Source organism: Notechis scutatus, chromosome 2, assembly GCF_049901735.1.
Source record: "Notechis scutatus isolate UNSWTSFEM ecotype Mainland chromosome 2, rNotScu1.2, whole genome shotgun sequence".
Taxonomy (NCBI): Eukaryota; Metazoa; Chordata; class Lepidosauria; order Squamata; family Elapidae; genus Notechis; species Notechis scutatus.
The window spans coordinates 72,049,665-72,073,903 of record NC_142010.1 but is presented as its reverse complement, the minus strand read 5'-3'; the positions used below and the strand labels follow the sequence as shown (position 1 = coordinate 72,073,903).

At 36.6% G+C, this 24,239-nt stretch overlaps 1 protein-coding gene across 1 annotated transcript in view; it reads left to right on the top strand.

Annotated features, from left to right (window-relative positions):
- The window catches only part of ITK (IL2 inducible T cell kinase), a 57,509-nt gene that overhangs the window by 32,526 nt on the left and 744 nt on the right, over window positions 1-24,239 (top strand). The window contains exons 4-17 of the mRNA XM_087955094.1: window positions 628-756; window positions 3,563-3,603; window positions 5,693-5,844; window positions 6,659-6,724; window positions 7,784-7,838; window positions 8,765-8,844; window positions 10,601-10,737; window positions 11,557-11,631; window positions 12,273-12,444; window positions 13,148-13,364; window positions 14,141-14,205; window positions 17,694-17,812; window positions 22,413-22,570; window positions 24,048-24,239. The exon at window positions 24,048-24,239 is cut by the window's right edge and continues 744 nt beyond it. Of these exons, the coding sequence (XP_087811220.1) occupies window positions 628-756; window positions 3,563-3,603; window positions 5,693-5,844; window positions 6,659-6,724; window positions 7,784-7,838; window positions 8,765-8,844; window positions 10,601-10,737; window positions 11,557-11,631; window positions 12,273-12,444; window positions 13,148-13,364; window positions 14,141-14,205; window positions 17,694-17,812; window positions 22,413-22,570; window positions 24,048-24,119 (1,538 nt within the window). The 3' untranslated portion in view covers window positions 24,120-24,239. The remainder of the gene's footprint in view (window positions 1-627; window positions 757-3,562; window positions 3,604-5,692; window positions 5,845-6,658; window positions 6,725-7,783; window positions 7,839-8,764; window positions 8,845-10,600; window positions 10,738-11,556; window positions 11,632-12,272; window positions 12,445-13,147; window positions 13,365-14,140; window positions 14,206-17,693; window positions 17,813-22,412; window positions 22,571-24,047) is intronic.

Here is a 24,239-nt window from a genome sequence, read left to right as displayed (position 1 = left end):
ATTCCTGTTTCCAGCTGCAGCCTTTAATTATTCTAATATCACTTTTTTAAAAAGTTGATGGCAAACTGTTGATGGGAAAGATTTATTTCACCTCCATATGCTGGGAATAATGTTTAAGGATGAAAAGGATATGTGTTTATCTATGTGTTTATCTAATTAATTGTATGCTGCCTCGATGACTCCTTTTACATAATAGCACATTAAAATAAAACAAGATTGGCCCTTATTACAATGACAACAGCTTATTAATTTATTATTTGTAATAAGTGCAATGGCATCTACATCATCTGTTCATAATATCATGATGAAATCTATTCTCCAAACTTCAGGAGTTTTGTGTTTTGCTTTGTTTTAATCACAGTAAAAGTAGCTTTTGCTCTTCTGTCTCATGATCAGGATGCTTTGGAATTTCACTAATACCTGCTCTCTTCTGTTTCATGGGGTGGAGGATATAATGGAAGCAATTCTTTCCCATCACATGTAATGATTAAAATGACTGTCTGGAATTTGGGAAATGGCAATCCCAATACACTTACAGGGTATCAGATGGGGGAAGTCTATTGTAAAAGCTGTTTACCATGATCAGGATTGCTCTGCTTGGAGTATCTGACACTTTCCCCATTTTAGAAACTAGGAACAACACAACTTTGGTGTCAAAGTTTCACCCAAATTTCTGGATAGATGGACGATGGAGATGTTGTGCTCAGCTAGAAAAGATGGCAACAGGCTGTATGGAGTACATTCCAGTCAACACGGGTAGGAAATTCAAAAACTTCTCTTCCATCAAGGCTTCAAGAATAATTTAAAGTACTGTTATTTTTATATAGTGGCTTGACTGCTTTGTGGTTTGGCTTATGAGTGATCTGCTCACCATATGGCTTGGATCTGTGATGTGGATCTATTCATTTCCTTTGGGACTGAAGCTTTCCAGACTCTGTGTTGCTCATCTATAAAACCAATAAATGTCTAAATACTTAATGTCTCTATAATAGCAGTAGCACTTAGCAATAGCACTTAGACCTATATACTGCTTCACAGTGCTTTCACAGTCCTCTCTAAATGATTTAGAATCAGCATATTGCCCCCAACAATCTGGGTCCTCATTTTACCCATTCGGAAGGATGGAAGGCTGAGTCAACCTTGAGCCAGTGAGACCTGAACTGCCAAACTGGTGGTATCTGGTGATCAGAAGTAACCTGCAGTACTGCATTCTAACCATTGCGCCACCGGAGCAGTACAAAGCAATGTGAAATGCCAGAAAATCCACCTAAATTATTCTTTTGTGCTTCTCGCACTGTGTTTGTGATGCACTCACTGTTTGGAACATATGTGAATAGTATTGTTAGATGGCATGCAATATACACTGCTCAAAAAAATAAAGGGAACACTTAACACAATATAACTCCAAGTCAATCACACTTCTATGAAATCAAACTGTCCACTTAGGTAGCAACACTGATTGACAATCAATTTCACATGCTGTTGTGCAAATGGAATAGACAACAGATGGAAAGCATAGGCAGTTAGCAAGACATCCCCAATAAAGGAGTGTGTTGAGGTAATTCCCCGTTAGGAGAATGAGAGCATACAGGGAGGCATATAGAGAGTAGTGTTTGAATAATACATACACAGCACACAGATACACTGTTCTTTAGGGGGCCGCACAGCCCTCCATTTGCTTGCCAGAGGTAGCCTGACTGCCATTAGGTACCGAGATGAGATCTTCAGACCCCTTGTGAGACCATATGCTGGTGCGGTTGGCCCTGGGTTCCTCCTAATGCACGACAATGCTAGACCTCATGTGGCTGGAGTGTGTCAGCAGTTCCTGCAAGACGAAAGCATTGATGCTATGGAGTGGCCCACCCGTTCTGAATCCAATTAAGACCTGAATCCAATTAAAGCACATCTAGGACATCATGTCTTGCTCCATCCACCAAAGCCACGTTGCACCACAGACTGTCCAGGAGTTGGGGGATGCTTTAGTCCAGGTGTGGGAGGAGATCCCTCAGGACAGTGATCCCCAACCTTTTTGACACCGCAGCCCGGTACCGGCATCAGCTGGGCGCCGCGGCCCGGTACCGGCATCAGCTGGGCGCCACCATCTTTTTGATGAAAAGTGCTTCCGGTGACCTCACCGAAGCACGTTTTCATCAAAAGATGGCGGCGGCGCTCGTGAGCTTTTCTGGGTAGAAATGGCTTTCTACCGGAAAAGCTCATCGAAAGCGCATGCCGCCATCTTTTTGATGAAAACGTGCTTCCGTGAGCTTTCTACCCGAAAAGCTCACCGGAAGCACTTTTTCATGAAAAAAAGATGGCGGCGCCCAGCAAGCCAGCGGCCCGGTAGGAGTTGTTCCACGGCCCGGTACCGGTCCACGGACCGGTGGTTGGGGACCCCTGCCTCAGGAGACCATCCACCACCTCATCAGGAGGCCATACAGGCACGTGGAGGCCACACACACTACTGAGCCTCATTTTGACTTGTTTTAAGGACATTACATCAAAGTTGGATCAGCCTGTAGTGTTTTTTTCCACTTTAATTTTGAGTGTAACTCCAAATCCAGACCTACATGGGTTTCTAAATTTGATTTCCATTGATAATTTCTGTGTGATTTTGTTGTCAGCACATTCAACTATGTAATGAACAAAGTATTTAATAAGAATATTTCATTCATTCAGATCTAGGATGTCTTATTTTTGTGTTCCCTTTATTTTTTTGAGCAGTGTATGAGCTGTACATTAACAAGCAAAATATGTATTGCTGATTGTCTACTTTAAGCACTAAGGTTTCACTTTTGGATTCACTAGGATCTGTGAGTGGTTTTTCTTTCTGGCGCACCGACTTCCTTTGCTCTGGCCTCTGTATTTAAGGGCAATATTCTTATCCTCTTGTCACTCATGTCCTGATTGTGGATTGCTGTTGTGGCCATTGCCAAATCCTACTCCAAATAAATGGCTGCCTAGTTAGCCTTGTACAGTTAAGTGTACAATGTGTATTCCCTACACATTGTACAGCTATGTTTATAGGTATTTTGAGAAGAGATAGATCTTCTTGCATATATATGAAATCTTTATCATAACACCACTGAATCCCGTGTATTGTAAAGAAAAAAGAACACTAGGTCCAAAGAAAAACATGGCTCTGAAAAACAAAATGGGAAGACATTTACAATTTGTGTGAATTGTCTTTCTATTTGTAAAATGTTTTTCTTTTCCATTTAATTTGGTATACTTATAATTGTGGTTAATTGTGTACTTGGCAGAACTTGAAGATGTAGTTTAGATGGAGTCAAGTGCTCATTTCCTAAAATTATTTCATAGCAAAAAGCAAGATATGTTTGCTTATAGTTTTTAAGTCATGATTCTTAATCCAATCAGTATCTTACCCATTCCTTGGGTCATTGGAGATATTATACTTCAGTTCATGATTAAAAAATATAGGAAACAATCAATATACAGTTACTCTGTAGTCCTTGAAAACACTCAGGTTTATAAAACTCTTAATTTTTTTTCTGTTTGGTATGCACACACATTATGTTGATTTCATATGTTTTTCTTTCCCTAGTCTCTAGTAAACCTCTTCCGCCTACACCAGAGAACAACATGGTGAGCATCAAGAAATGGGTAGTGCTAATGGAGGAGCCATCATATTATGGCATTGATGTCATGAGGCCTGAAGTTCAGTTTTTGAAATCTTGTATCAAATTTTGCATCTAAAATGTGGTTTAATGATTGCAATCTAGTTAATTTTTTTGTAACCTCTCTAGTTCAAAGTAATAACACTGCAATTTGTGATGATCATATTTCAATATCTATCATTTGAATGATGCCTTCTACTATTACTTTCTTAGAATACAGCAACTAGAGCCCAATTTAGTTAAAAAAAATATAAGGCTCATTCATTCAGTATCTATTTAGAGACAAAAGGTATAATTTTGAGCCATTTTGGTCGAGTGGTTAAGGCATCTGTTCTCTTGTTCTCTGTCTTGGATTTTGGTTGGGGTTTCAAGACAGAGAACAAGAGAACAGCAAAGCCTTCCTCCCATATTTAAAAGGCACTACAGACAAAATCAGCAAGATCCTCCAAAAACACAACATTAAAACAGCATTCTGCACAAACAGAAAAATATCCACCATCCTAAGAAACCCTAAAGACAAAATCGAGTTAGAAAACCAAGGAGTATACGAAATCCCTTGCACCGCCTGTCCCACCACATACATCGGACAAACTAACAGAAGAATAAGTGCACGCATTCAAGAACACAAAAACTCAATCAAAAAAGAAGAACCGACCTCTTCCCTGGTCCAACACCTCAAAGCCACAGGACATGAGATTGACTTTAAAAATACCAGAACTATCACCAAAACCAAACACTTCAACAACAGAATAATCAGAGAAGCCATAGAGATAGAAAAACGCCCACACAGCATGAATAAATGAGATGATACCTCCCGCCTACCAGCCATTTGGAAACCCACCCTCATTAACAAACGAGTACCTAACATGAAGAATGACACCAGACCCACACCCACGAGGGCCACACAAGATGCTACCACCACACTTCCACGTAGAAAGCAGACTCACACCCACGCAGAAGATGAGACACAACCACGGACCAAAAGCCATACCGCAGCTGCATCACTACCTGCTTCAAATCCCTCCGACCCATACATGAAGCGAACTGACGCCCACCATGAAGATGTGGCACGACCACGAACGCGAAGCCAAATAACAGGATCACAGCTCACCAGCTCAAATCCCCCAGCAACTAAGACTAACCTGAGCACAACCAAGCCCCCACCTGAACAGAATGCACCACCAGCCAATCAGAACACAGCCAACCCCCTACCAATCAGAACACAGCCAAACCCCCAACCAATGAGAACACACCCCCACCCAATCAGAACACAGCCAAGCCCCCACCCAATCAAGTCACACCCCGACTAGCAGTTAAAAGGAAGAAGCAGCTGCAAGCTCACATTACTCCGAGAAGCACAAAGCCGAAGACACAAGCCAGAAGATGATGAATGAGACTTCATTGAAACATCACCTAGATACTTCCAATTTTACGCAGGAGAAACCTCGAATAACCAAAGATCCACATACAAATACCCGCGAAAACCTCAGAAAGCAAATATACACATACATATACATATACATATACATATACATATACATATACATATACATATACATATACATATACATATATATATATACATATATACATATATACATATATATATATACATATATACATATATACATATACATATACATATACATATACATATACATATACATATACATATACATATACATATACATATACATATATATATATATATATATATATATATATATATATATATATATATATATATATATATAATCACTTTGTTCAGGTATTTTCCCACGTCATTATAGTTGTGCTTTTAAAGTTGTAGCAATGTTTGAATCCCATCTGCTATCATCAGTCATCAGAAGCCTGATGATGGCAGATGAGATTCTGCCGAAACGCTACAACTTTAAAAGCACAACTATAATGACGTGGGAAAAATACCTGAACAAAGCTGAATACTATACATATAAATACCCGAAAACTTAAATATATATATATATATTTATATATTCAAATACTTTTTGCAGTCATTTTCTGCTTTTAATATGTCTTTCTTTAAAAAAACAAAACAGAAATCATCACTAGATACCAAGGAATCTTCAGTCATTGCCATTTATGATTATACTGCTCAGAATCCTCAGGAACTGACATTACGATGCAATGAGGAATATTATGTTATTGATAGCTCCGAAGTCCATTGGTGGTTGGTTCAGGATAAGAATGGGTAAGTCTAAAAAAATGTATGTTCTAATTTCCTCCTACATTACATTTTCCCTATGTGCTGTATGTTTCTTATTCATTTTGCTTTCCTGTCCTGAATTACTGCACTATACCTTAAGACATATATGTTTTATTATGTTTTTTGTTGATGGCCTAGACCAGTGGTGGCTAACCTTTTCAGCACCGGCCGGAAACCAGAAGAGCAGCTCCCCAGCTCACGTGCACAGAAGCACCAGAAACCAGAAGCTTAGCTTTCCAGTGCATGCATGCACACTGTCCACCTGGTCTTCCAGTTTCTAACGTGCATGAGCATGCAAGGACTAGCTGGCTGGAATGTGCATGTGCTCCGGGGAGCTGCTCTTCCAGTTTCTGGTGCTCCTGCATGCATGAAGATCAGCTGGCCAATGTGCATACGCACGCCAGAATCCAGAAGAGTAACGGGCAATGGCTGGCATGCCCAGAGAGATGGCTCTGTGTGCCACTTCCGGCATGTATGGCATAGGTTCACCATTACAGACCTAGACATTGGTATTTGGACATAAATCTTTTTAACATTTATATGTTATTGTCTTTTACTAATCTAAATGAAATATTAAAATATATTGCAAGTCCATGTATGTTATCACATATGTTAAATAATAAAATAAAATTTGAAATAAAATAGAAAGTTTAACTTTAACAGTAAGAAATGGTGCCATTTACTTATTAATTCCATCAGCAGAAGGTTTGGTATCATGTATTCTGCTCTAACAGACAATTTTAATCAAGTCATATGCTGAAGTTGTTCATATTTTAATAGAATAATTTATTTGTTTCAGGCATGGAGGATATGTACCAAGCAGCTACATAGTAGAAAAATCACCAGATAATATTCAAATATATAAGTAAGAATTTGTTGCTCCTTTGTATGTAATATCATTATCAAGAGACTAAGTTTTAACTGAAACTTTGAATTATGTAATTTTTAAATCTTAACATTAAGATGTCAGTTCAATGTTTATTAGAAAAATAAACTGATAATGGCATTAAAAAGCATGAATAAAAATGTTAGCTAGACAGAATTCTCAAGCAATGTTGGATTAGATTAACATTCTTTTTTTTTTTTTTTTTGAGATCGTAGAAAGAAATGAAAATCTCAGTTTTCCTTTCCTTTTACCAGATGTGATCCTAGTTAGGACCAGCTGACCTTTGACATCTTCTTATACTTGCTATTGACAAGGCCTTCCAAAAGCTTGCAAGAAGGCTGTGTCCACCCTTCTCCAAATCATGCAATGCTTTGGAAGAATTTCGAAGGCAGAGGTGGCCTCAGGAAGAAAGCCTGGCACAGCAAGCATCTGCCTTGCATAAGGCCAGGCAGCAGCAAAAAGAAAAAGATGGTGAAGGTCAGCTAGAGATGGCACGATCTATGGAGTGCTGGATGGTCAGAGTACCTGGTGCTTTGCACTGTGGCACAAAGGCGGCTGATTGCGCCATGGGCTTCTCAACAGGAGGGGTGGGATGGCAGTACTGGGTCAGAAGTTAGAGGCCTGGGCACAACAATGGCTGGCTGAGACTGCCAAGCATTTAATTCAGCCTTGCACTAGTGTTCCTGTGCCAGAAGTACAGAGAGTTCAAGAGGAGGCCTTACCTCGCCAAGACTCAGGACTGAGAGGAACAAAGACAGGAATGGCTTAAATCAATGTGGTCCTTGAATTGTGACTGGTTGGATTCAGTTAAAAATGACAATGGGGACTGCTGGCATTCATATCACTAATCATTGTAGTCATGCTTTATAACCACACTGTTTAGGAACTGAAATTCTGGTTCCAATTACCACCATAACCTGAGGACTATATCTACAAAAAAAATCTTATTTATTTGCCATGATACCAAACATTAATGCTGTTTATGGATTAGTTCCACTTGACATGCAACATGTTTTGCTTTGTACTTAATCATTGCAGCTGGTACAACATGAATATCAGCAGAACCAAAGCAGAAGCAATGCTCAGGGAAGAGGTAAGGTAAATCTCTTTAGGTAGTACCCACATTTTACTGTACTTAAATCAATGTCTTGCTTCACTTACTTGGGCATATAGGAAAGTAACATTCAGTGATGTAATGAGGAAATCGAGTAGTAGTTTTGAATTGAATTTGTTTAAAACCTTTAATTTGAATTGGCTAGTTATGGTGATTGTTGTAAATTAAAATTCCCACTCATTGTTCCCCAGTCTGTCTGCTTCCCTTACATGATTGCTGAGCATATAAAATATAGGCAAAATCACTATCTATTGATGGCCTGAGCCTTTGGAAGAAGACTGCTATTGGAAAACATGAAATACCAATACAGAACAAGCAAGAAGGAATTAGCTTTTTTGGGGGTACAACTAAAATAGAAGCCAAATTCCAGCTTTCAGCAGCTTTTGAATATTTTGGGAAACCAACAGTCCAACTTTTCAGTTTAATTTGACATTACTGAATCCCTGTTCATTCTTCATAATTTTGGAGTGTTTGGTTTGTTCCTTGTTAGACATCTCATTTTCTTGCTTCTCTTGTGCTTTTGCTTTGTTTTACTTTACTTTAGGCAAATTGTGTATGAATGTATGTGTACATTTACAAGCATGAAGTATAAATGCTTTATTATATGATTAGCAATGGATACATTTGGTCAGCCAGTTAAGATGCTGGGCTACCAGCAGGAAAAACCAAATTCTAGTCCTACCTTAGGCACAAAGACAGTTGGGTAACTTTGAGCAAGTCACTCTCTGTACAAACTACTACTGAAGAACATGTTGCCAAAAAGATTTCATGGACTTGTTCAAAAGTTCCCACAACTGGAATGAATGAATGCATGAATGAATGAATGCTTATGTAGCATTTTAGACATTAAAATTGGTCCTTTTATAGATTCCTTTGTAAATTCATTGTATTTCATCTTTCTCCAGAATAAAGAAGGAGCTTTCATGGTGAGAGACTCAAGGCAGCCTGGCACCTATACAGTCTCTGTTTTCACAAAAGCATTAAAGTAAGCTAGATCTTAGGAAAGATGGCACTTTTAAAAAAAAAATCATTTAAATAAAAATGAATATTCGATACAGCTTTGTCAGGCATTGGAAATAAATAAAAATAATTTATTGTAATATACGGCTTTTTCATGACATTTTTTGGAGATCCTTCTTTTCACAATAGTAATCCATCTTCATCTTGTTTTTGCACAATTATTGTGATAAATGCCTTTTAGCATAATTTGATATTTCAAAATAAGGTAAAAAGAGATGTTATATCTAATATCCTGGCTTTGTTATTAATACACTTTCTTTAGCACATAATTTTTAGCACATAATTGATGTGCTAAAGGTCTACAATTGGAATATATTATTACTATCACTAATTTTAGGCTATAGGTATTCATGCTTCCCTCTGAATTATTCATTTGCTCTGCTTGTCTGCTGCTTATTCCCCAAGGATGTGGGCAGCTAACAGTGTCAAAATATATAAAAAATGACCCCCTAAACCCAAATGCATTTAAAGGAGTATGAAAAAAATAAAAACCAAAACATACAAATATCCTGGACCAGCGGTCTACTTGTAATTGCAACACATGGAGCAGATAGCTTTTTTCATAATATTCCTAAAGCCCAAATGGATAAAGATAACCAGACCTGGCAATGGCAATTCAAAATGGACTCCTTACAAGACCTCATCGGGTGACAATCCTTTAGTGATGGCACCTGGAAAGAGTTGATGCTACTTAATCTGATTAACTGAGGGATGAATATAGGTTATCCCTCACATAAACACTTTTTATGATCCTATAATCCCATAATTTGGGGTAGAGTGGGGGGTGACTGGATGGATTTGAGCATTTACTGGCCAAATGCCCTTCCTGGTGCCTATATGGAATATGCAGCAGATATTTTTTTCTTGTGCCCCAGGAGAGAAACATCTGCCACTACCTAGAATTGAACTCAACCTTCCAAGTGGGCTGGCAGTGTCTTCACCCCTAGGCCACTATGCCACTGAATAAACAATTTACATATTTCTCTAAAAACTAGTTTTCAGAATTATTGGTTCTTTAAATAATAATCCCAGCAAACACAATTATATGTTGCTATCTCTTTCAACTATTTATAGAAATAGTCTTCATTTTTTTGATAAAACAATAGAATATAATACCACTGATGTATTCATTTTAGTGAATGTTCTTTAATCTTTCCAAAGTTGAATCTTGATAGTTTCAGCCTAGATAAAAAATTAGTTATTATTTTCTATATATTTTTTCATTTTCCTAAAGATGTAAAGTGTGGCTTTTCAGAGACATTTAATAATGCCAATAGATTTTCTACACAGATCCTTTGGTATTTTCTCTAATTGCAAGATTATTCTTTTAAAATCAGAGGAAAGATAAAAGGCTATTTGTTTTATATCTTCATTTTGAAGGAATGGTAGAACTTATATATATCCTAGTCAATTTAGTCTCCAGACTTTCCAGAGTGTGGCATTCTGGTACTTGTTTGAAGAAACATAACATGAGAAGAAGAAACATAACATGAGAAGAAGAAAATATATAATTCCACTGTAACAAGTTCCACAGTAAAAAAAAATTACTGTGGAACTATATAGCTAGCAGAACTCTAATAAAGTGGTTCATAGTATTTATTCTATGGTTCAAACCCGAATTGGATTGATGCTTCACGAATCATTGGTCATTTTTGCCTTACTTGCACATTTTTAGCAGTCTTTACCTTATTTTAAAGTGGCATATTTTCTGTCTTTTTTAGCAATGACAATAGCCCTGTTATAAAACACTATCATATCAAGGAGACTAGTGACAAGCCCAGGAGGTATTACTTGGCAGAGAAACATGTTTTTGATTGTATCCCAGAATTGATCAACTATCATCAGTATAATGCAGGAGGTAAGTTCAGGCAAGAAAAGTAAGAAGATGCAGATAACTTAATTCTAAGATTCTAAAAATGGAGGGAAAAATTATCTTGACATCTGATGTTTTAAATAATTCCTTATTATCAAAGCTCTTATGATAAATCAATATAAATTTACTTAGTATCATAAAATGCTGAAAATTTCCTAAATAATGGATCTCTTGCAGGAAGCCTATATTTGCCTTCTCTTTATATGTGCCCCATTAAGTATAACTTTGAATTATATTCAAGAGAAATTATATACATAAATGACAGTTCTTTGATTTTCTGAATATCCTGGGAGAAATTTAATATAAAATGCTTAGCATATTCAGATAGTGCCTATGTTGCATATTCAAAACTTCACAGACATTCCTAGAAATTTTCACATAATAGGAAAATTGTTTTGGTATACTTTATTGAAGTGTCACATTGGTAACTTTGTTATTTCTATATTTGATTCTCAAGTACATTCTCATAGTACATCTCCATAATTCTATTTTTATGGCCCATCATTTTTTCTTAAGCTGCCAAAAGCTGGCACTTATGAAGGCTCCTTTGTGTTCTCTGGGCTTGGTTGTTTTCTTGCAGACATTTCATTCAACCAGGTAACAACATCAATGCTAATATATCACTCTACATTACTAGCATGGATGATGTAATCTAGTTTGAGTAATGAAATGTCTGCAAGAAAACAACCAAGCTCAGAGAGTACCAAGGACCCCTCATTTTAATCTCGAGTTACAAAAATTCCCTTATATACTCTTACTTTTGAGTCTCTTTCAAATATATTTGTACATTTGTTCAAAACACAGGTCTTGTTACTCGGCTGAGGTATGCTGTCTCCACCTGGAGAGAAAAAGCTCCTGTTACAGCTGGATTAAGTTATGGTAAGTAAACTAGATGTCTTGCTAAAGGAACTTGTTATTTTTTTGGTTTTGAGACGAAATGGAAGTGAAAGTCACAGTTCTTTTCTTTAAAATGTAAATAAGGGTAAATAAGGCAATCACAATGTTTCTTTGTTTCTGTGAATGGGAGTAAGGGTGTGGAGCAGGGGTGTCAAATTCGATTTCATTCAGGGCCACATCAGGGTTGTATTTGACTTTTGGATGATGGGGTGGGTGTGGCCAGGGTAGTGTGGCCAACTTGACATCACTCATGTCAGGGGCATCTGTGGTGGACAGAGTACCCTGCCAGTGAAAATGGGTTCCCAAGCTCTGTTTTCGGCTGCAACGGCCTCCTGCAACGCTCCTGAGCTCCGTTTTCAAAGGCAGAAGCACTGCTGGCTGGTCCTTTGCTGTTTCCAGGTGGCTCTGTGGGCCAGATCTCAGCACCCCATGGGTCAGATCCGACCTCCAGGCCTTGAATTTGACACCCCTGATGTGGAGTATTAGAGAAGTAATGATTAAATGAAGAATTCCTAACCAAGCTCTTTCCACATCCACAAATACTGGCACTATTGATTATATAACAATTATTATTTATTGGACAAAAGCAATTATTAGATTGTTTTTCTTTTGCTTTTTCCTAGGCAAATGGATTATTAATCCACAAGAACTAACATTTGAACAGGAGATTGGTGTTGGTGAGTTTGGTGTGGTTCATCTTGGCTACTGGCTTGATCGGATGAAAGTGGCCATAAAGACAATTCGCACAGGAACAATGTCAGAAGAAGACTTTATTGAAGAGGCCCAAGTCATGATGTAAGCAGTATAAATACCTACTAAACTCCCATTTTATTTATGTAATGAATAATGCAATATGACTTTTAATCCCTTGATGTGGTTCACATTATAATTTATTTTAAATTTTGATAAGCTGGATCACAATTTTTTAAATTATTATTTTTATAATTATACTTAGAATCTTCTTCCAATTTGTTTCGTCAATGCAATTCTTCAATGTGACTTAAGAAAAATCTTTCTTACACTGTTTTGCTATGTCTCACAAACATGACTGTCTCCTAAACATGATTGGCACAATCAGGCATTAAACAATTGGGTTCTTGATTGAAGAAGCTGTATTGGTATATTGTTACAAGTTCTACAAAATACAATTTCTAATACTGTTTTTAATTAAGTTTTAAGAAAATTATTTTTCTTTAAGGTGACCTTTATTCCTGGTGATTGTATGGACACATATTTAACAAGATTCTTATTTTTCTGAAAATAAAAAGTATCAGTGAAATTTTGTAAATGTGTGAAAAGAGTTAACTTCACAATTGATCTCCATTTCAAGAATTATCCATAGCGAATGAGGGAAATGTAGCATGGTATTTAAAATAATTATACTTTTCCTTTTTTCTTTATTTCTTAGTATATCCATCATATATCTGGGTTTCTTCTTTTATGGTCTTCTTCCTTATTTTCTGTTGAAAAATCTTGATTTATCTTTTTGCATCATCAGGAAACTATCTCATCCCAAATTGGTCCAGTTACATGGGGTATGCCTGCAAAATTCTCCTATATGTCTAGTATTTGAGTTCATGGAGTTTGGATGTTTATCTGATTATTTGAAGAAGCAACGTGGAAGCTTATCAAAGGAAGAACTTCTTGGAATGTGTCAAGATGTGTGTGAGGGAATGGCTTATCTCGAGGAGGCATCTGTCATTCATAGAGATCTGGTATGTTTGGATCACATCTTGTTTTCCTGCAAATAAATCTTTAACATAAAAAATCAGCATAAAAATGAAATTACTGACATATATTATCTTTAAATTGTAATGTAAGAAGACTTTCAGTGTTTGTACAACAATGGAGATTGTACAACAGTGGGGATTTTGCAATATTTCTGATTATTCCTTCTCTGTGAGAGTATTAAATTTTTTACTGATTTTTTTGTAGTGCCCAGTAGTTTTCTAGGTAAAGTCTTCATGGGTTTGCTAATTTCTTATTGTTATTGGTATGATAATATATGATATCACACCAGGGTTCTATCTGCAGGGCCTAGATAGTATTTGAGTATAAAGGACTGGATAAGGAAAAAAAAACAGGTTCAAAGTCCACCTTCATAAAATTGACTGCTAATGGATTATGTGACTTCCTAGATCCAGAGATTTTCCATCTTTGGTTCAGGATGAGATAGCATAGTCTCAAACAAAGCCAGAGCTCCATTTACAGAATCTTCTAGACTTATGGCTGATGCTCAAAAAGCAGATGGCATCCAGGAATTAGGGGGGGGCTTTGCACAGCTTCATCTTACATATCAATTATGCCACTCCTGGATCAGCATGCCCTATGCATGGTCATTCATATCCTGGTCACTGGTGAAGTTCATTTTTTTTTTCTGTTCTCCAGAAGTTCATAAAGAGTTTTCTGTCAGCAATAAACCTTGGTATTGTAAAATGTGGCTCATATTATCTGTACAAATACTGTATACCCTGTCTTTTCTTTCCCGCAGGCTGCTCGAAACTGTTTGGTGGGCGAATTTCAAGTTGTCAAAGTTTCAGATTTTGGAATGTCACGGTAATATAGGTGTATTATACATTATTAGCCTTATAGTTGATAAGTGGAAATCCACTACAGTTTTTTAATTATATCCAACCTAACCCAATTCAACTTTATTGTATTGGCAAAAGCTTCTAAAGCTCAGTTCTGATCTGTTTCCACTGAAATTTCTATAACCTACTCCTCCTTTGACAGCCAGCTTAAGAGAACTAAAGGGTCTCAATTTTTGTATTAGTTTATCATTTGAATTTTCCCACTGTTCACCTCTGCAAATATATAACTAGTATGTAACTGGAAATATGAAGACAGTAAGAGTCATAGTACAGCCTTTCCCAACCAGGGGCTTTTCAAATAGGTTAGGACTGTAATTCCCAACATTCCAAGCCAAACCCATCTATAGGCACTATTACATTGAAGGAGGCAGCTACAGCTCCTACTTGGGTGTGTTATATTGTATAGCAACTTGCTCAGTGGGATATGAAATGTCTAGGGATATTCTCAATCATCCAGGTCATGGTTGTCCCAAAGGTGCTTTTTCAAAAGGTAACTGGACTTTCTGGTTTTTCTTTGAAGATGTTTCGTTTCTCATCCAAGAAGCTTCTTCAGCTCTTCTTGAATGAGAAGCAAAACGTCTTCAAAGAAAAACCAGAAAGTCCAGTTGCCTCTTGAAAAAGCACCTTTGGGACAGTGCAACATTAGTTCCCTCAATTCTATCCTGCAATTTCTCTTCCCTTTAATTATGCTGATAGAAGTTCTGCATTGGATGTTATTGGAGTTCACTAATAAATGTCCCAATCACAGAAACACCCAACATCCTATCATGCATAGCTTTCTAGGATAATTTCCTACTTTGCAGACACCTTTCTTTCTTTCTTTTTTTATTAAAGTTTTATTTGGGTTTTCACACAAAAAAAAAACATAATACAAGTAAAATATCTTTTTTGAAAATAGCATGGTCTCGGGTTACACTTCTTTATACAGACACAAACTCAATTTCAGGCTCATTTTTGTGTTCTATTCCATATCTTATTACTATTTTGCATTTACTATATAGTTTTTCCCCTCTTTTAATTTTCTCAATTTTATTTTGATTATCTCATCTCAGTTAAAATCATTATATTTATACTTTTGTCTGTCCTGTTTCAATTTCATATTATCTTTTCTCATTAAACAAATTTTCTCCTGTAGTTACAAATTGGAGTATGACACCTTTATGTCTTTTCATTTTATCCATTCAACTCTTATTTAAACTTCAATATATATCTTAAGGTTGTAACATTCAATATAATACATACTACATAACTTCCAATATTCTGCTTGGTACATTCTTATAAATCACACTATATTCTTTAAAAAAAAGGATTATAAATATATGTAATTAAAACCCTCATTCCATTCCAATTCATTAAATATTCATTAAAGTCTTAACATCTTTAACATTTCTTTTCAATTAAATATTATACTTCCTTGAAGACACGTATAATCTCCATAATTAATTTTTCCCTTGTTTCTCTTCACATATGTTTTATAAATCATTAAGTATTCATTTTATTACATTTATTTATTGACAAACATTCCACTAAATTACGATAACTATTTTATCAAACATTTTAACCATACATTGTTTCATATTTTCTGAAATTATTTCTATTTCTAATATAACAATACTATCTTATGTACCTTTGCAGAATCCCTTTTTCAATTAGATTTCCACCCATTATCTCTAAATAGGCCGTTTCTCTTTATCTTGTTTCTGTCCATTATAACTTCTTTTCCTTTCTTTCTTCCCTCTTTTCTTCTCCCTCCCCTTTTTACCCCCTTGTCTCTCTACTTCTAATTCTCTCTTCTGCATTTCCCTCTTCTGTTGCTTTCTGGTTTTATACTTATTTTCCAATCTATTCTTTTTTGGGATTGTTTTTCCCAGTCTTAAACTTTCCGTTCTCTTTCCCCCCTTTCCTTTTTTTCCCCTGCTTAAGATTACTTGTTCATTAAAGATGGCTTCTTCTTTGTCCCAATCTTCTTGTTCTGCAGGCATTTCTTGTTGTTTCTCATAGTTCCAAATCTCCATTTCTAAGAACTGAAATATGAAGCCAAAAGTACCTCTCCCTTCTTGTGCATCTTCTTTGTACTTTTTAAGTTCCATTTTCAGTTCTTCGAAGAGTGGAGCCATTTTAGACACTTTTAAACAACCACCCAATTGATTTTAGTCATTCAAATGCAGTAACCAAGAATCCAGAGATCACCAAGTAATCCAAATACTCCTGAGCTGTTCCTTCTTATTTCTTTTTTCAGTTTCTCTTCCTGGGGTTTTACTATTTTGTTACCATGTTTCAGTTAAGATGTATCTTTTAGAAATCTTGTTGAGATTTTACTGTAAATTCTTTTTAATTCCAGGCAGTCTCCTCCCTTCCAGATCCTGCCCTTTTATTCTTTTTCTCTCCTGTTTTCAAAAGCTTTTCAATATCCAGAAATCTTTATTATTCCTTTGACTTTTTATTTTCAGCATTAAATGCCTATTAATGTCAAAGTGGATTTTTTTTCCAATTTCTTGCTTAAGTCTCTTAGCTGTCAGTACAGGAAAAGGAAAAGGTGGGAAAAAAACCCAAATCCTTTCCCTTTTCTCTCTCCTTCGCTGCTTAAAAATCTTCTTTGGGAACAGTGTTATTTTTTTTATAGTTTAAATTCCAGGGTACCTTATTTGTTGTTTTTGCTGTTTGACCCAGTCAACCAAAACGTTCTCTTCTTATCTCCCTCCTGCACATTCTTTTCCAGTTGAGTTCTTCTTTGTGGTGGCCATTTCTGACCACCGCTACAACCGCCTTCGGGAAAGGGAGTAATGGCCAGCTGAGGAGGAGAGATGCAGCTCTCCTCAACTCTGCAGGCAGTCTCCCCCTTCTTTACCACCTCTACGGGGTGGCTTAGCCCCAAAACCAGCTGGCTCGGGGTGCTCCAGCGGTGAGCACGGATCGAAAATGCACAGAGTCGCGGTTTCGGTCTGTCGCCAAAGAAGCTCAAATCGGAAGTCTGCAGACACCTTTCTATCACTTGCCAGCCAGACATATTCCAATTATATTTTATTGGTCAACTGAAGTCAGTTTCTTTCCACAGTCATTACTGCTTTTTTAAAGAGGAGGATGTGAAAGAATAGCAGTACTCATAAAATCAATGATGGCATTGGTGCAGCTTAACAACAAGCCGTCTGTTTTATTTCAATAGCTTCCATAGTACTGACAGTTAAAGAGAAGCATGTCTATAGAATGATTAGTTTGATAACATGGAAAGAAAGTCAAACTGTGTAACTTCCAACCTGGGTATATACAGTATATTCCTGTTCTATTACTGCCGGTGGATCAGATATATTAAAAAATAGAGCCTCCTGTATCATTATAACTCATGATTTCAGATTAATGATTCAGTAACATTCTGAGATTTTAATCTTTTTTCATGCATGAGCTATACCATTATAATTACTGATTAATTACTTTAAACAAATTTATCTCTTTTAGGTATGTTCTTGATGATCAATATACCAGCTCCATGGGTACTAAATTCCCCATCAGATGGTCAGCACCAGAGGTATTTTCCTATAACCGCTATAGCACCAAGTCAGATGTATGGTCATTTGGTAAGAGTCTTTAACAACAAATATCCTAGTCACATAATTGCTTCAAGCTCTTATGATTAAAAAACTGTTCATTGTTTATCTTAACAGGACAAGAAATTCAACCATGTTTTTGTCTTAGATAATCTCTAAAAATATTTCAACGTCATTTTTTAAAGTCTAAAGTATTTAAAGCCATATTTATTTTTAGAATTTTGTAAAGACGTAGAGTAACAAAAATTTTACAAAACACAAGAGCCTTCCATAGTTTATTGTCACTCCACATCACACGATTTGTATAAAAGGAGCTTTTCTGCTTCTCCCTTCTCAGTCTATTTCATATTTTTACTGGGTTGTTAAATCAGCCAAACAGTAATATAATCCAGATATGAAAATGAATACATATCTATGAATGAACAGCTCAAAAGCAATTAAAATTTTAATTTATTCAGCTAAAAGGGAATCTAGGATAGAATATATAAATACATTTGCAATACATGAATGACAAAAACATTCATTTGGTTAGAATGTAGTGCAGCTTAGCGTGGGTGGTGGGTTTGGGGGGGGGGTGTCTCTTATCATAGTCAGTGATCAGGTATGCAGGGACTGTTTGTTCAAGAAATAGCTAAAGAAATTTTTGTTTAAAAAAGTGTCCATGCTGTGTGAATAAAAATAAAGTCAACTGTGATAGGTTTGCAAGGTTCCCAAATAATCTGGTTTGTTATTTATAGTCAATCAGAAAAACTGCATTTTACATTTCAAGGACAGGTCAGTTTCCTTTTGCTTCTCATCCTTTCACCTTTCCTCTTTTAGACAAGCTCTTTTGAAGCCAGTCATTTAGCAAGTTGATTCACATCAACAAATTTTGATTCAAGTTAAGAAAAGGTCATAGGAGATTGTTCAAATGAATCAGTGCTGTTCTTTATTTTATTTTTCTAAATTTATGCTAATAGTGATTTATTTTTTCCAGGATGATCTATCTGTCCCTAACTTAATCCTTCAGAGCTTCCATTGGTGCATCCATTGCCATTGTGACTGAGCCCATCCACCTTGGTTATGCTTTTCTCTCTTTCTCTTCCAATTCATCCAGGATTACAGACTTCTCCCAAGAGCTAGAACTTTACACAATATGATCAAAAATGTGACAATTTGAGCATGTTCATTTGTGCCCTGAGTGAGGACTGTGGAATTGATCTGTTCAATGATTCATTTGTTTGTTTTCTTGACTATCTGTGGTGCTCTCAAAAGTATTTTCCAACACCAAAAAGAAACCTGTCAGGAATCTTTCTGTCTTGCATTTTCAAAGTTCAATTTTCACATTCATATAATGTCACAGAGAAAAATATTTCCTGCACAATTATGATGTTTGTAGAATAGAATACCTAAAAGTATTTTATGAATACCTGAATGTATAGAATAGCATCTGAATATCATTTCCAGGCCTTAATTTCTATTCTACTAAGTGCTATTCTGAGACATAAGCTATCCCACTATTTCAAGAACTTTCTTATTAATTGCACCTGTTGTCATTAGTTGGGCCATCTGTATATTTAACCATAATCTGTTTCTACTTTCCTTTAATTCATTATTGGAACTTTCAGGTCATATGCATTTTCAATTATCAAAATGGTATCATCAGCATCATGCAGGTATGCCCCCACTTTTAACCCCATATTCAGCTTCCTCCAATCTAGTTTCCCCTCCATACATATTCAGCATATAGGCTGAATAAATAAGGGGCGAGTACTCATCTTTGTCTCTCTCTTTTGCCAATCTGAAGCTATTGTGGCTTCCTGATCTTTGTATAGTTTTTGCATGAAGGAAATGGAATCTTTTAGGGTTTTTAAGCACATACAACAGTTTGACATGATCAACACAATGAAAGGCCTTTCAATAATTCCATAAATTAAATATAAACTCATACTGACTTCTTGTTGATATTCTTTGGCTTTCTCAATTATCCAGTAATGTCTTACATTTCTCAGCCTTTCCTCTTCAATGTCTGCATTGTTTTATTAGGATGTGAAGGAGTATTTATAATATTTTGCACATTTCTTTGGTATTGACATAAAAACTGACCTCTTCCAATCAGTTGACCTCTATATTGTTCTCCAAATTTGCTGGCGTAGTTTGGTTAGAATCTTTACCCCATCTTTTTCGGTTGTTTGCCACAATTCTATAAATATTCCATCAGTTACCATAGCCTTCCAGACTGATAATGAGGAGAGTGCTGATTTAATGTCATCTTCTATTAGAAGATCTTGGAAGTATGGAATATCTTCTTCAGTATCTTGGATTTTGACATCACTATTGTACAGAATTTCAGCATACTCCTTCTATTTTTGTTTGTCCTTTTTGGGATCACTTGCTGTCTGTCTATTGGTGTCTTTTATCACACCATTTCAAGTTGAAAAATCTTGAATTCAGATTTTTTGGGAAGGCTTTCCTTGTTTTTCATGTCTGTTTCCACAGTGTCATTATAGATATTGTTGCAATGTTGCTTTTTATCTCTTCTAACAGTTTTCTGAAACTCTTTGTTAGGTTTCTTCCTGAGATCTTTTTCTTGGTTTTGGCTTCTCATCTCTTTTTGGCAATTTCCATTGTTTATTCTGACAAGTGGTTTGATTCCTTTCTTTTCTTTTCCTTTCTTCTTTCATTCTTTCTTTCTTTTTGTTTCTTGGTCTTTGACACTCTCTTTTCACATTTATCTTTACAATGTCTTCAAATTCATTCCACAATTCCTAAGGTTCCTTATTGGTGAGGTTCAGGACTTCAAAGTGATTCCTAATGTTTTTGAAATGATGGGTATATGGTCAACATCATATCATAGAAACTAGTTGGCTTTCTGCTTAACTTGGAACTTGAACATTACCTGCAAAAATTGTAAATGCAAGGACTGTACAAAGTTAATTTTTCATCACTGTGGTATTTTGAAAGAGTTGCTAAAGAAATCAGTTGCTAAATGAGGACTAGCTCTAGTATAGTCTTCTGACTAAAAGTGTTGATTTGCTGATGCTTAAAATGTCAATGTGTAAGTGATTCATTTCATTCTTCGCTCTGTGGAGCTTTCCCATGTTTATGCTTCTTACATTTTATGCTCCGATTGTAATTCTATCTTTGCCGTATATGCCGGCGTATAAGACGACCCGGCGTATAAGACGACCCCCAACATTTCCACTCAAAATATAGTTTGTTATATACTCGCCCCCTCTTCCGCACGCCTTCCACTTTTGCACTTTTTTTTTTTGAGGCACTTTTGTCTACCGTGGAAAGCGAATCCCGTGAAGCCGAAAGGAGCAGCCAGCCTTCTCCCAGCTCCCAAGGAAGCGAGGCTCGCACCGCCCGGGCTCCGCTGAGGTATCCGGCTGGGGCTGTCAGGAGTTGTTACCGCTGGCGCGGCTCAGCGCGCTCCAGTCCGTGTTGCCTCGGGAAGGAAGGCAAAAGGAAGAGCCGCGGCGCGCTTTGCAATGGCAGCAGCGGCTCCTGGTTTTGCCTTTCCTTCCCGAGGCAACGCGGACTGGAGCCGCGAGCCGCGCCAGCGGTAACAACTCCTGACAGCCCCAGCCGGATACCTCAGCGGAGCTCGGGCTCGAGCCTCGCTTCCTTGGGAGCTGGGAGAAGGCTGGCTGCTCCTTCGCTTCACGGGATTCGTTTCCCACGAATCAGGGCAAAAAAGTCGCAAAAGTGCCTCAGCCGCGGGCAGCCGCAGTGCTTCCCAATTACTATTTGCCGGTATAAGACGACCCGGCGTATAAGACGACCCCCAATTGGAGGCATCTTTTCAGGGCAAAAAAGTCATCTTATACGCTGGCAAATACGGTAGTTTCAGATTTTCTTTTCTTCCATGGAAGCATCACCAACTAAATGTCCTGAGGCTTTAATCTAATAATTTGTACCCTGAAAGATCTGCAGCTCTTTCTCAATAGTGTTTTGAGTGCCATGTGACCTGAGGAGGGGGCATCATTCGGCACTATATTGTCTTTTACATTTAATGTCTACCCTTGTGGTCTTTTTGTAAAACACACAAGTAGTTTGATAATTGCCTTTTCCTGCGAATATGAAATGATGCCTTTGCTGTTGTCACTAAAGTGATTGTCTCCTTCTAGCATCTTCCTCTATCACCACTACCCAATATAGAGGCCTGCTTGTTTTTGAAGGGTAGCTGGGATGATCGCCATGTCTTAGATAACCCTATTAGGATTATATTCTGTTGACACATTTCTGGCATTCTTCACTCATCTCACCCAGTAATACCTTTCTGCCTCTGCTGCCACCACAACACAGATAACAGCAGGATTAGGGAGGAGGGGGAGTGTAGTAATAGTAAGTCACAGTGAACAAACAACATATGACTATATAGTTGAAAGCAAACTCACAATCTGTTGACAATCTGGAGCCTGCTAATATTATTTCATTAGGATGACTAACCAATGGGCAACCTTACATTTTAATTTGGGAGAAAGTTCCTATAAACTTTCTCTAGTCATATATAGGATTGATTACATTGTGAATCTCACTGAAAAAAATATCAATTTTAAGCACTGGATCAGAACATTAAGATATTTGAGAAAGACAGAATGGCGGACACTGTTCTTCATAAATTATGTATCCTGCCTTATTTCAGGAGTATTGATGTGGGAGGTATTCACTGAAGGCAAAACTCCTTATGAGAATCGGACAAATGCTGAGGTGGTAGAAGAAGTCAGTGGTGGCTTCCGTTTGTATAAACCCAGAATTGCTTCCAATACCATTTATAAACTTATGCAACACTGTTGGAATGAGGTTAGTGCATCTTATTTCATGCAAGAAGGATGTAAGAATGAAGTAATATATTTTACATTGAGTCACACCCAACTCTTGGTAACTTCATGGACCTGACTGTAAAGGTTTTTTTGATAACAGTAAACAAACGGTTTCTCAAAAAATGGCAGTTTTTGATTTTCTGTCTAGCCTATAGCCTTGGTATTTCTCTAATTGTTTCTCATGAACTCAGGGAATTTAACTCAGATTCATGTTTGAAATTGGGTATGAGCTGCTACCTAGAAAACCAGTTTTCAAAAGTTTTATACAGCACCATTGGAAAATGTAGGAAAAAAATAAATTAACTTGAAGCTTAAAATGTATTTTAAATTTCTAAGAAAAACAACTTATATATTGAGTTTTTAATTAGTCAAATATAGAAGTTTTAAAAATCTATAACATTTTGTTTGCAAATTTTTACTGGATCTTAAAGGAAAGCAGATATAATGCTAAAATGGAACAAAATTATAATAACAGTGTAGGATATCCACCAAGATTCCAGAAGTTGCTCTATCCTTGAAGATTTTCAATGATACCCAACTATAAGGCTTTAACATGTTGCTTACTCATAAAAATAAATAAAAACAATTGTCAAATCACAGTTCCAGGTGGATCTTTGCATAGTCAGTATATCTCTATTTAAGAACATTAGCTGATATTACCAAGAGTTTTTAAGGATATAACTAAGTTATCTAGAAGTTTTATTATTGAAAAGCATGTAATCATTCAACTACACGTATTCTAACTAAGGTATAGGGACCATACATAATGTTACTAAGACCTGTGGTGACGCAGTGGTTAGAATACAGTACTGCAGGCTACTTCTGCTGACAGCAGTTTGGCAGTTTGATTCTCACTGGCTCAAGGTTGACTCAGCCTTCCATGGTCAGTAAAATGAGCACCCAAATGGTTGAGGGGCAATATGCTGACTCTGTAAACTGCTTAGAGAGGGCTAAAAAGCCTTGTGAAGCTGTATATAAGTCTAAGTGCTAAGTGCTATTGCTACTACTTTGTATCTATTAAATTACAAGTCAAGAGTTTCTATCAATGCAGAAATGCTAAAAAGATGCAAATGTTCATCTTTAATATGGAATGTGGAATTTTTTTTAAAGTAAACATTATTTAGAATGGCTCATTTTATATTTGGATTTTAAATTATCCTTTTTTAAGAATAGGGATAAATATCTTTCTTGTAAAGTTGAACCATTCATCTAGTAGCAGAATGCTTTGTTGTGGATTTCCCTTCTGACATTTTCTATCAGTTACAAATGGCTTCACCTCCAGGAGGGAGGAAATGACAAATACATTTGCTACTGAAGAACACCATTATAGTCTCTTAAATTCATCAATATGGTCATCTAAAATGCTATTTTGTTATAGACTTTTTTTTCATTATTGCCATTCTAATGCACTCACAAGTTAGCACTTAATTCTCTTTCCTTGTTTTTTTCTTCTTCAGAAGCAAAACGATAGACCGCCTTTTTCTCTCCTGCTCTACAATCTCAATGAAATTTCTGATTCTGATCATTAAGAATTAGTGGATTTGAGAGGATACAAAAACATACATGTTTGTAATCATTGGGAAAATATATTCATAATCTGCATCTTGAAGGAGTAATACAACTGCTACTGAGATACTAAGAAGACTCTT